Genomic DNA, 14,121 nt, shown 5'->3' with positions numbered 1-14,121 from the left:
TTTTTCCCCTCCATTACAGAGAAAAAAAAAGTTTCTTTTTTCCCGCTCTTAACTTTTTTTTTCTTTCTCTATGCCTCCATGGTTATCAAGACCTGTCTGTGCACTTACCAGTTTCATGACTTTCCCATAGTCGAACACGGACTGCAGTTCCTTCATGAGGTTCTCCTGTTGCTCGTGGGACAAGGAACACAGGGAGTCAGCGACTGTTTGTAGCACGCGAGCGTCCTCTAGCATGATGTACGATGACAGCGTGTCCACGTTACAGTCTCGTCTGCTCTTCCGTTTCATACCGGATCCGAGAACGTGCAGGACCTGCGAAACGATTGGGAGCCGAATAGTAAATGCTGGGACGGTTACGTCCAGTGTTGATATAAGGTCACTAGTACTATTGTGGCTAATAAAACATCCAGCATCAGAATACGTTGGAATGCGCCCCCAAGAGCGAGTTTAACGCCAAAGTTGCTTCTTTGTGTGTGTGTTTCCTCTTACACGCGACGGTTTTAAATGATTATCCGACCATTACAACGCAGGAGTATTAAACAACGAAATCATGGTATAATGAATCCTTTACCGTTTAACTTCAGTGTAGGCACGCCGATATTGCTTTTTTTTTTTGGAAGGCCTAGCTCTTTCTTCCTCATTATTTTGTGTTTTTTGTCTTTTTCACTATTCCATACTGTTCTTGCACCTGGATAAAAAATATCCTTTGTAAGCCGCCACTAGGTATCTCGAAATGGCAATAAATACTTCTCCACAAAACAGCATACGCAAGGAGCACTACCATATATCTGGCAATTATACAGCGCTAGTTGCTCAATTATCACTACCAATCTGCGTGCGTGGAAGTGGACTTGAGACTCACGGCAGGAACGTTGATGCGCGACTCCAGAAGCGCGTCCACCGTTTCGGGCGTCATATTCGTGTTGCTGAGCAGTACGCTTCTCGCGTACCGCTTGTTGGCGACGACGTCCGTCAGGGGAAGTCCCTTTCCTGCGTAAAAAGCAAACGAAGTGAAGTGGTCCGTTGCACAGCGCAGTGGCAATGCGACAACCCGATGGACAAGCGCGGAGGAAACGGGCTCGCGTAGTATGACTGTAAATCGATGCATGACCAAACTTGCGTCTCTGTCTGCGACACGGTGCACTTGTGGTCGTTAATGGGTATTTCTTGGAAAACTCGTCACTCGCCCACGCTCCTCACACAGAGCAGCAAACATCATGCAATGAATGTACCTTCAGTTGAAATCCACTACTACAGGTCTAGCCACGCAATCGCTTAACTCAGTAGCGGTAAAGAGGAAGTATAGCCTGGTTATGGCTTTAAGGAAACAAGTATGCAGAAATAAATTAGTACGTAGTGGTTGAATAACTATTATCAAGCACAATTCAGGAGACAATAGACGTGGTGTGACGAACACATCATAGCGTCGAAACAAGTTTTTTCGTTCGCCTTCCGTGATTTCTAGTATTGTGACACTGCTCGACGCCCAAGTAATGCATAAGCGATAATGCGTCTGCGCCAGGAAAGAGTGGAAGCTACTCATATTTTTATATTTTCTGTTACATTGTGATACAACATGGTGATAGTATACAAACCCTTATGTCATGAACAATTACAGATAGTTACCGAGCAGCTTTTGCGTCGTATCGTCTTGAAACAGGGCCTCCAGAGGCCCGAGAAGATCGGCCAGCACGGGTAGCGACTTGATAACGGACAATATACTTTCATCTTGAAGCAGCGGCGATAAATCTTGGACTAGCTTGTTTATCCTGCAATGCAGAAGAGAACGGCAACAATCACTCTTTTCGCAAAGGATATTTACGCTTACAGGCATGTTTTATTCAACGACGAACAAGAAACAAAAATGGGTTCCAGTTTCAAACTATATTGTGGAAGATGGGGAATGAATGGAAAAAAAGTAAACATTATTTTTTATTTTTAGTGCGTCAATATAGAAGGTATATATCAAAACAAGATGATGCAGGACTGAATGCGAACAATTCTTGAGCATACCGGTATGTAGACTCGATGGTCGACGGTGTGGCTAGCTTCCACAGGCTTCTCGTCTTACCTGCCTATTTCTACATTAATCTATTCGCCGTTTCAAGCTTTCCAACAAGCATTTGAGAAATCTTGTATGCGTGATTGCGGTGGCGGTGCTCTTGCACCGCCACCGCAATCACGCATACAAGATTCGGAAATCGCTCGCGATACCTCTCGTATGTTAGCTCTGTCGAAAGACGTAAACATTGGCTGGACGTCGGATGGTCTCGCGGCGGCAAACATGCTGGGGCTTATTTTAAATAAAATGCTAGATTTTTAACTGAACACATCACCTCGTTTTATGAATATGCGGGAATAATATGTCCATTCGCCGGTATGAACTGGTTACTTTCAGATAGACGCTAAAGCCACGACGCTTGTTCAATGACTCGAAACAAGTTTCCCAATCACTCACGTCCCGCTTCATAGTCATTCGTCGCATTTTTTTTCATTTGTCTGGCCATCACGCGTTCTGGCAGCTCGACAGAAAGACATCGGTTATAGAAATGCATAGAAGAGACAGCACTCGGCTTCTTCGCCCGTGCTCCTCGCCTATTTCTTCTTTCGAGCTTCAAAAGGCGCATGTTCTAATGGCTAACTAGCTGGTGATTGCGCGTTTTTGTTGGTTAGCATGGTGGGAGGCAACAGAAGCGCTTGGCATATGTGAACAGTGGTGGTTACGTCATTGCCACAAAACCATTCAGCAACAGTATCCTCTATTGCTTTCTTTTACTCGTTATAACGTTTCGCAGAACTGGGAGCTGGGAAGGACGACCGATTTTCTTGTTCCTCCCTCCACATGGTGTAGCTTCATTCAATGTCGGGTGCTCCTTTTACGCGCAACACTCTGGCAATAAGGAAAACAGCGAAGTCTGTCAATGACTTCATCTATACACCCGGCTGTTAGCGTTTCCGTGAAGACCTTTGAGACGGATTTAATATAACGTTATAGATTTAATAGCAGTTATATCAATTCAACACAAAACGTAATATTGTGCTCACCTTGACCCAGGATAAGTGGGTATTTCCTCGTAGGAAGATTCGTTAAGGCACTTGTTGTCTACGTTGCATATGAGAGACTGGAGCACGGGCAGTCCGCCCGCGCTGGGCAAAGCCCGGGCATTGTAGTAACCTGCGACACAAAAAGACGTTCTCCATGCTCTAAATATCGATATATGTATACATAGTTCATGATGATGCATTTTCCGCTAGCACTCCCTTGTTTTACTTCTATACATTTTGGACAGTATTGTCGAAGTGCAGTCTCAGTATTGTTCACATCTAGGGTGGTGAGAGAAAGGGGAAGGGGGAAGCGAGGCAGAATGATACGACGTCTGGCCGTTGCCCTCTGTCTTCCCGTCGCGTTGTTTTTCCCCGTACGATTAACTTGCTAACCAGCTCACGTGAACTCAGTTTAGTATATTCCATGTTTTCACGTGAAAACATGGGAGATACTATAAACTAAACCAGCATGCACCAACTTGACGCTTCCTTTTTCGCAGTGTGCATACCGGGACGCGTGTTTTCAAAACATGGTGCCTACAATGCACGGGGCCATTTCTGCGATCCTGTCCGCCACATTCGGCCATGAGATTTTCTGTACGTCTCCGGCGCTTGTTTTATTACTCGGTGGCTGCCAGGTTGTGGAGACGCTGGCTACAGTATGTACGCAACCTCTGTGGAAGAGGAGGCATTCAAGGACTCGTTTTTCTTTGCTATTCACAACATTACTTCGAACTTACAAAAAAGAAGCCCAATGAAAGCATATGGGGTGTTGTTTGTAGTAATTACAATGTAAATGTGATGAAACTAAAGTCCGCCAGCAAAAATCAGTTGAAAGTTATCTGCCGGCAGAAAGTTATCTAAGTACACGTTAATAGCGTCTAATATAGCCAGTATAGCTTGGTTAGTCGGCAATAGTACTTAGAAACAGTGGAAGAACTGCGCATAAAACGAAATCATATTTGTTTTAACTGCAGGGCAGAGCAGGATACATTGCAAGGACAATATATGAGCGCAGTGTACACTATGCATTCGTTCATTACGGTTTTCATAGCAGCCAGATGATGTTAACAATCGCGTTCGCCCGAGAATCCTTCGCAGTGACAAGAAACAGAGGCCCGGCCCTTGACGAAAGTTGAACGCAGGTGTGTTACCTTCACGGCTACGGGTACATCGTTGGTACACACAACAGCAACTGTCCATTGACCGTGCGATGAATGCAACTTACCTGTAAGCTAGAAAGGACAGAAGGCCTTCAACCGATGTAACCCAGGATGTCACGGCTGTATCTTGCAGGGTTTATTTCTTTGGTTTTATTTTCTTTTTTTTACTAGCGTAATTTCACACGTGACGGTATACCACCACATGTGAAGTTACATTGGGGTGTTGTGATCCCCCATCTTTCATTTCAGTATCTACTTCTACTACGTTCATGTCGATCTTGTACAAATTAGATGGGATATTACAATGAGATTATGTAATTTAAACATGTTTGTTTAGCTCTGAAGCTTATCACTCATGAGATTGACTAATCTGAGCATGATTAAGCTCACTTAAACTTTAAATAGTGTAAGAACGTGGAACTCAGCTCAACGGCAATGATCTCATGTAAACTTCATGGGAACGCAACAGAGAAAAATCGTACGGACGTCGCAGTGTCCGTAATATGTACTGACTATATGTCTGTTGTTGTTCACACGTACCTGCTAGGTCAAACTATTTAGGCTAGGTTTGGCATACATATAGCCATGAACAGCGAGCTTTCGTCAAGTGCTGTATTGCTATGGTAGGCTAACTTACATGTTTCTTGGCTAACTGGAGGAACGACCTTCCGTAGGAGTAAAACAAGAAGAAAAATGGTGAGCGGCCACAGCAGCTCTAGGGCGAGGATCACCTGCACAGAAATAAAGCTGTCTTAGATGCGTGACTTGCGTTCATTTCATGTATCCTTTAATAGCAGGTACCTCATGAAGCATCACAAAAGCAAGTAAGCAAGTGCAGTATATATATATATATATATATATATATATATATATATATATATATATATATATATATAGGACAGTTCTGACAACCTTGAATACCCGTACATTGCCCCGCTTTAACATGCAAGTTATAGCCCCTAATAAAGTTTCACCACCATGGGTTGGCTTGCCGGCGCTGCCGTTTCGCAGCAGCTGCGCGAGCCTTCCCTGTCTCTGCCCCGCCGCGGTGGTCTAGTGGCTAAGGTACTCGGCTGCTGACCCACAGGTCGCCGGATCAAATCCAGGCTGGGGCAGCTGCATTTCCGATGTAGGCGGAAATGTTGTAGGCCCGTGTGCTCAGATTCGGGTGCACTATAAAGAACCCCAGGTGGTCGACATTTCCGGAGCCCTCCACTACTGCGTCTCTCATAATCATATGGTTGTTTTGTGACGTTAGACCCTACAAATTAATCAATTCGCTGCCTGTGGATAGACTTGTCGACGTTCCTGTGCTGCTGCGGCTTCGCAGGCGAGAGCGCGTTCACGTTCGTTTCCATTCGTGGCAGAAAGTTCATATTCATGTTCACCTATTGCTCGTGGCGCATACCCGCTGTGGGGTATCGGCCAAGAATTGTGTGGCTTGATAAAATAGTACTAAGTATTAGAATAAAGAAGGTTATGTAATAGAAACATTACAGATAATCTAGAAAATTATGGTACTTGAACTGAGGCATGTAATTGATTAAGTAATTCTTTAAGTTAAATCAGTATACCCTGATATTCTAGACGTATACTGTTGCAGACACGTTTGAATAATAATGCTAATTATTTAGCCAACCGATTAGTTTCATAATATAGTCCCGGACAGCTGCGCATACCTTCGCACCGGAGAACCCAGAAATAGCGGCTCCAAAAGACAAAATAACAGGCACAAATAAATCCATACCAATACAACGCAAAGACATCCTTCCAAAGGGGTTTTTCGTACTGCAGTAAACCGTCTGCAGGTCAAAAATAAATTATCTGTTGTTTCCAGTTCCCTACAGACCACAGCTCAGCCTCGTGATAGCTACTTCAAGCTTACGAGTTTGTCAAAAGGCTCTTCAACCGAGATATAATAAATGTCTATATTTGGAGTTTGGCAGTGATGTGTCTCCAAAGACTTCCGTGCGCGCGCCTGCGGAATCGAGCATCAGTCACATAAGCGGATGATGGAAAGTACGGTAAAATCGGTCCACTTATTGATGACTAAGCTGAGGAATCGGCCATTTCTTTGAGAAGCAACCCAAAATAATCGTAGTTTTCTCAAATGCGCAGGTAGTAGTGCCAAGAACGCCTTTATATTACTTGATATTAAGCATTAACACAAAGTGCGCACAGAGAGATAGATAATCTGTTTTTATAACGGCTGATGTAATTGCCGTATCCAAGTTGCTCAAGGCGAGCACTATACTGCCAGAAATTCAGTTACGAAAACGGGTATGAAATCGGGTATTCAAAGAGAATAAGTCCAATCTAAATTCGGGATAAATTTATCAACACCTGAATTTTCGTCACATAGTGATGCGTCTGTGGCAATAACGACGCAGAAAATGAATGTGTTGTCAGGAACGCACTTATTCTGCATCGTCATCAGTCACAGTGCAAAGTACACATAACGCTTTACAGGCGTGTAGCGGGCACCTCAATCATTAGCAGAATGATGACTGACATAGTGGGTGATTCATGGTGACCGTCATTGTCATGACGCAGAGTGGGTACCTTGAATGTGCTGTGTCGTGGTGGCAGAAATAGAATGCGTTGTCTGTAACGCGCTTGTTCTTCATCACCATCAGCTTCATCGTCATCGTCATCGGGGGATGACGGCGGATATTACTCGACCCTAAGGAGTGTCGTGTCTCGATAAAGAACTCGCAGGATGCCTTATGCGTTCACCAAGGTCGACTCAAAAGTGCAAGCCATCTCCAAGCCAACTCCCTCCGAAAACTATCTGCCCCTAGCGTGCTTTCGCACTGCCTCTGAGATCGGCTCACTTTGACCAAGCGCGAAGCGTCATGTGATGACGTCACGTTTTGCCATGTCATATGGTGACAGCATCACGTGACGATTATGCACGCCATTGGTGTTAACGTTTAATTTTCCCGCTCGACGAGGCCCCGAGGGTTTATGCTCGAATAAAAGTGGTTTAGAGCCCTATGTAGACGAGCCGACCATGGAAGGGCACTAAGTCGTGCCTCACGGTGTGGCTAGATCACCACGTATACTCTGCTACGACATAACGGGATGTTCACAGCAGTGTCAACGATTGGGTGTGTTTTCAGCAATCTAATACGGGGTAATGTCCAGAGAAATGGCAGACATGTTTAGAAAAAAAATGTAGACGATTCAGAGTAATTATAGTATGGGCGAGCTCCCAGCCACGTGCCGCGGTCCCGGTTTTACAAATCGCTATCGTGTTTTATGTTGTCCAAAAATCCAAGTGTGCATGAGCCCACTTAGCTTGAGTAATTCTGAAGAGACTCCCTACTGGATATGGTTACGCTGCAGAGCTCGGCGACCCGGCTTTTGTCGCCAAAATGTTAACAAATGGACGAGCCGTCATTCGCACGGCGAAGCCCACCGTCGACCTCTTCTTTATTCGAACACACCCAAAACTCATTCTACTCGTCCTGCCTCGAGCCCCACTAACCTTCTTTATCTTTATGTCGACGCCCCGCCGTGGTGGTCTAGTGGCTAAGGTACTCGGCTGCTGACCCGCAGGTCGCGGGTTCGAATCCCGGCTGGGGCGGCTGCATTTCCGATGGAGGCGGAAATGTTGTAGGCCCGTGTGCTCAGATTTGGGTGCACGTTAAAGAACCCCAGGTGGTCGAAATTTCCGGAGCCCTCCACTACGGCGTCTCTCGAGAGACGCCGTAGTGGAGGGCTCATAATCATATGATCATAATCATATGGTGGTTTTGGGACGTTAAACCTTACATGTCAATCAATCTTTATGTCGACGACGTACACAATTTCCAAAACCATCTAAAGCTTTGTTTTCAAGCTACGCGATAACAAGTGTCTAAACAAACAAAATTAAGTTGCTGATTTATCCTTTAAACAAACGACAACGTACATTTAAAAAAAAAGCATAGAGCAAACTCGAGTTTGTCCTTCAAGAGTAAACTGTGATAGCGTAGTCTGGTCCCCTTCGCATCGCCTTCTATAAAGAAAAAAATCATGCATTTCGGCGAAGTTAATTATGACAAGTGGGCGAAGCTAGGTCGTAAGGTCCGTAATGCCTACGTTGAAGTCGCCGACTAGTATAAAGGGTTTGTGTTTGTAGGTGTTTTATACTGTTTCGTCACAATTATGATTGAAATTAGTGTATTGTTAAACCTTCTTTTTGTGTCTTACGTAAGTTACTCGAGCGTTGCCCCCAAGCAGGTTTTAAAAAATTGCTGGAGTGGGAAGTATTGTCCCAGAAATAAAGCCTTACCCACCGTAAGATGGCGGCTGTGGCTGTCATATTTCTAGGGGCATGATCCTCGCACGTCCATCATAGCAACTTTTGCGGGTCAGATAATGCTCAAAGTACGCCTTTGTGCGACTATAGTTTTCTTCAGTTAGTTTTTTTTTATTGCAGATTACGTCACCGACACTTGTTTTTATGTGTTATTTAATAAGAAACAACTACCTTTCCATTTATAGTTAACGTAGCCTTTAGACTAACTGATCAAAGCAACTTCATTTCTAAGTGAAAACCACTAGAAAGGAGCATGTTTCCAAGATCTTTGGTGGGCAAAAGCTGGCTTTACTATTTTTGGCAAGGCTTTGCGAGAGCTTAAACTCCAGCAATTGTTTTAATCTCCTTGGCTCAACTTGTCTGTTGTCTGGCATCGCTGATATTTAGCGTGTGAGCTCGTACACATCGCTCTGGTACAGTACACTCTAGCTCTGGCTACCTTTCCTTCTATAGATATGGTCCCTAGAATATATAGCTACGACGAATATATTCTAGGTCCCTAGAATGTATTCTAGGCACCTAAAATATATTCTAGGGACCATACTATAGCTATTCTTTTCTCGCTCCTCGCATAGGAGGAGGAGGATTGAAAGAGGAAAGACAGGGAGGGCGGGAGAGGAGAGCTCGCATAGAACTCGCGTTTACCTTTCGGTGCCGATGTCCTCATGGCGCGTAAAGATAAGGAGGTCGTGAAAGCTTGCTCGTTTGGGTCGGCAGTTTCGTCTCGTCAGTTGTGGCAGGTCTCCTGCACTTATGTAACACTCTCTTCATAATCTCCATGACGACTGACGATTACGTTTATTAAAGCGCAGCATTCCGCTTGAGCGACGCGTTTTCAAATGTAAACGATCTCATTTCCAGCGTGGTAGGACAATCTGTGCCATATTACGCGCGCCTACGCGCTGGGTGCTTCTATATTTTCTATATTATCAAAATGCGCGCCATATTTTCTTCGTTGAATTGCAAACAACGCTCCATGGTATCGAAAACTCCTACACTAGATCACGCGCTGTCGTTCTCGTGCATATTCTTGTGTAGTTCTAAATCCTACGCTCGTGCAACTCAACTATCGTGCATAGAACGCTAGCTGAGCTGCAAAAGTTACATTGCGCTGCACTGCTCTTGTTGTAGTGCACTACAGTTGCCCTGCATTAGTTGCGCTGTGCCAGTCTAGTTAAGCGTGCTAGGGGAGTGCATAGTACGAACAACCCAGCGACTTATTTGGCTAGCGCCTTTGTCGAGGTGGTGGCGCCATCTCTTGGGTGGCGCGTGCATTAGCCGGATCCATCGGGAGTGTTTTTCGCAATTTCAGGTATATTAATGCGATTGATTGTTGATTATTTCTATAGTCTATAAATTTTCAAATTTTGGTAGGCCACCACGTCCTGAGCACCACTTGTCGCTACAAGCGTTTGCCGTCACGCATGCGTATGTGTTCTTTAATACGGCTATTGTTTTGTTCGTGACTTTTAAGAGCTAAGGCCACATTTCAGTCGTTGCTACTTTTGTGCTGACGTTGCGCTAAATTACTGGCATCTAATTTTCAACCTTATTGTCGCTATTTTTCATTATTGCTTCTTCAGGGGTGCCAAGGCGTCGCGGCCATAATGCGGTGGTGGAAATTCTACTTACACTTCGCCCCGCCGTGGTGGTCTAGTGGCTAAGGTACTCGGCTGCTGACCCGCAGGTCGCGGGATCGAATCCCGGCTGCGGCGGCTGCATATTCGATGGAGGCGGAAATGTTGTAGGCCCGTGTGCTCTGATTTGGGTGCACGTTAAAGAACCCCGGGTGGTCGAAATTTCCGGAGCCCTCCACTACGGTGTCTCTCATAATCATATGGTGGTTCAAGTTTGGACGTTAAAGCCCACATGTCAATCAATCAATCTAGCTACACCTTCTGGAAGTGCTTGTAGTGACCTTTAGCTGACACAGACCACACAAGCGCAGCGAACGTTACGCCTAGATATTGGTTTAATGCAATTACGCCCTTCACCGAAAGAATATGCGTGGGAGGTACTGCTGCTTTCTTGATGCACCGTGGTTGCACATTCACGAATCTGCTCGCCACGTCTGTTATCGTTTAACAATTTAACAAGAATAGGTAGATGCTATTAGCTCGTCGGTGCTCGGCATTACTCGACACGCTGAGCAAAATCACCTCCGCAGTGGTTCCCTCATCAGCTCGTCTTGGCGTCTTCACGTAGTGGTGGCACGCATACTGAAGCATTTGCATTCTTAATGCGCTAGTTTCACGAATCATAAAGGCTGCCTCCGTGCATCGCAGGAGGTGAGTCGCTCGATGTTTTTATGTTGGCTCACTTGTCTATACGTATCTAATACCGGTGTCACACCGGCACTGTTAATCGCAATTAGTGTCGATCCGAATTGACCACAATCTGGATTAGGTGCTGCTACACGGTCACTTTTAGTCACGATCAGCTGTGATCGGGATAAAGACTATCACGATCCACGCTTCGCGATCTGATTTGATTTGATTGATTGATATGTGGGGTTTAACGTCCCAAAACCACTATATGATTATGAGAGACGCCGTAGTGGAGGGCTCCGGAAATTTAGACCACCTGGGGTTCTTTAACGTGCACCCAAATCTGAGCACACGGGCCTACAACATTTCCGCCTCCATCGGAAATGCAGCCGCCACAGCCGGGATTCGAACCCGCGCCCTGCGGGTCAGCAGCCGAGTACCTTAGCCACTAGACCACCGCGGCGGGGCCAGGCGCTTCGCGATCTGCCCGATAGATGGTAGTATATAGGCGTTCTGTGATCTGCCTGACACATTGCCATTTCGCTGTCTTCTGCCCCCCCCCCCCCCCCCCCCGGCTGAGCTTGTTGAAAGGACAATAAACAAGAAATTCGAGCATAGTTGAATGAAAACATGTTAAAAAGCTGTATGTTTATGAAAACAAACTTCTAGACCTTTCAAATTGGAACAATATCTGGCATATCGCATATTTTAAGTTTCATATCGACCGGATGTAGTTGCGGGAGTGGCAGACAAGAAGCAGACGACAAGCAGACAACCATTGCCTTCCGCGCTTACTTCAACTCTCGCACCGTCAGAGCTGTTGGAGCACCTCGAAGCAAACTGATTATGAGTATCGCAATCGTTTCGATTAGGTCGCAACGTATGCGCACTTCGTGGTCGAAAGAACATACCTTTACAGTAATTGACCACTGGCAGGAGCCACTGGAAGACTTGAGGCGCCAGAATTGAAACTCTGGCGCCTACAATGAGATTGGCGCTTCGCCGTGACTGGACGGCTACGAACGGGGGCCATCAAAAATAAAAGCGAATGTTAAGAATCTCACACGGCAATACTGATAAGTGCAAGTAACACTCTATCGAATGATGGATTAGTGAAATTACTCTTGTAGTGGCACGAAAAATGTTTTGTCGTTCCAGTGGTTGTTGCACGAATAGCATTGCTGATAAAGGGCTCTATATCGTACGCTGACTTTCGTCAGTGACATGTTTTACGGTACGCAAGTGCCAGCTGGTGCATTTTATTTGACCCAAGCTCGAACCGAATCACCTTGGGCCGCGTAGCAGCGGTCATAAAGTTGATCGCGATCCAAGAAAACTGATCTGGATCGCCCTGATCGCGATTAAAAGTGCCCGCGTGACATCGGTATAAAAGAAAACAAACGAAAAAAAGATTAAAGAATACGTCGAGTTCAAGATGTCAAAACAGTAATCGATGTTACGGTCATAAATTTTCAAAGCAGTTATTGATGATATTGTCCATAAGCCAGAAACCTAACATCTGTTGTTCGATCTCGCTTTCCTTTTTTCTTGTCTCACGTACGCATTGCTTCCAGCATGCGCCATCAATTGCGAGTAACACATAGCCACACCTGAGGTGTCGCTAAGTGTGTTTCTTTCCGTGAATGCCATTGACAATGAGGTTGTTTTTTTTCGCTGAGCGCTGTATAGGACGCTACTTGAATTATACCTCTCGAATTAAAGATGTGTCTCGAAGCGGCCAGGTATACGTACGCCGAATATATTATTTTTGTTTTCCTACACTATAGTAGACCACGCAAACCAGAACAAAAAAAAAGCCAGAGCGAAAAAAAGAAAAGTCAGGTCGAAGACTGGACTCATGAATGAAGCGGAGGAAACCGAGTGCTCCGAGCGGGCAGTTGCGTTATGACATTGTAGTGTATCTCCTTTCGAAGTGTGTTTGTCAAGGCCAGTGTTATGACATATAGTCGCACGCACACAATTGATTATTTAGCACTTGTAATGTACATCAATATGTCATTGTAATCTTAGCTCTGAAGGGCCTGCAAGAGTGCCATGTTCGGAAAGCGATGGTCATTTTCGAATTATATTGCACATTCAGATGACACCATGAGAAGGCCAATTTTTAATTGCTTGTCATTGTTCTCCGTGCACCACCTAAATATTCGTTCCATAACCGAGGCAGGTTGGAAACAAACAAGGGATGGTTGTTCAGCTTTTTTGTTAGATATAATTTATTGTAAGCCCCACAAGTAGACTCATTCTAATTGACTTTGTACGAAAGACCAAATATTCACAACGTCTCTTCACAAAATGCTATTTGATGGAATGACCCGAAAACAATTCTAGATCATGAACAGCGAGGGGGGGGGGGGGAAGAGCCAGTCTGGTCTCGTGTTTTGGAAACGTTAGACGTTATCCGTCAGCTTGGGACCTTAAGGAGCACTGATGTAAAATTGTGACGGATATATAACTTGTGGGATGTATTTGTGCGGACACAAACGCATCATACTCAAAATATTGACGACTAGTATTGCGTAGACTATTTTTGAAATGTTTTAAAGCGCGAATCGCAGCACTACACGTAAAGCGTCCCACTTTTCGGCATCGACAAGAAATTCGCTTTGTTATAAGCAAACAGCCACCTGCATAACGATTTTGTGTTGGCTGCCACGATCCTTTCGAGCGCTCTTTCCTAACAGACAATTTCGACGGAAAGGGAAGTGGGGGTCACCTTCTTTATGTTCTTGCACGGGAGCATGAAAACTGAAGTCTAGTAAGGTGTAAAGCTGGGCTAGTTGGTGGCTGATCAATATACATTATCTAACTGCCTGTTTTGCGCACTCAAGCGATAGGATAATCGCGGCACATGTCGAAATAGATCTTTGCTCCCGTCAAAAGTGCGCGCTGTACTTCACTATACGGGATAATGAAAACCGAATTTGTTGCCTCCGCGGTGCCTTTGGGGGGGGGGGGGGGGGGGGTCCACACGTATTCAAAATATTCCGGAGGTTGTGATAGCAGCATCAAGGGAACCTTCGCTCAAAAGGATTGCCAACGCAGTGCTTATTTGAACGCGTTTTTTTTTTCTGCTCACGCAGCCACCTATGTTTACAATAAAGTCATTTTGGGTCCCACCTCTCTCGGCGCTACTTGAAACCAAAACAGCGACTGGGAGCTATAAAACCATGTCCAAATAATTAACCATTGACTGAAGAATAATAACCAAACAATGTTTTCGAGCCGTGACAAGTGAGTCGTTAGCCACTTCTTGCAGTGTGGCAGCTTTGGATAGTTGGTATGGCATGACGATAGTTATAGCGCGAGAACAAAACAACGA

At 45.1% G+C, this 14,121-nt stretch overlaps 1 protein-coding gene across 1 annotated transcript in view; it reads right to left on the bottom strand.

The window, feature by feature from the left end:
- Positions 1-14,121, bottom strand: part of LOC119178525 (uncharacterized) — a 206,808-nt gene that overhangs the window by 86,162 nt on the left and 106,525 nt on the right. Inside the window, exons 3-7 of the mRNA XM_075889229.1 lie at positions 4,846-4,939; positions 3,046-3,175; positions 1,627-1,769; positions 863-990; positions 109-312 (exon numbers count right to left, since the gene is read on the bottom strand). Of these exons, the coding sequence (XP_075745344.1) occupies positions 109-312; positions 863-990; positions 1,627-1,769; positions 3,046-3,175; positions 4,846-4,939 (699 nt within the window). The remainder of the gene's footprint in view (positions 1-108; positions 313-862; positions 991-1,626; positions 1,770-3,045; positions 3,176-4,845; positions 4,940-14,121) is intronic.

Source organism: Rhipicephalus microplus, chromosome 1 (genome assembly GCF_043290135.1).
Source record: "Rhipicephalus microplus isolate Deutch F79 chromosome 1, USDA_Rmic, whole genome shotgun sequence".
Classification (NCBI taxonomy): domain Eukaryota; kingdom Metazoa; phylum Arthropoda; class Arachnida; order Ixodida; family Ixodidae; genus Rhipicephalus; species Rhipicephalus microplus.
The sequence above is the reverse complement of the archived record's forward strand: the minus strand, read 5'-3'. Positions and strand labels throughout refer to the sequence as shown.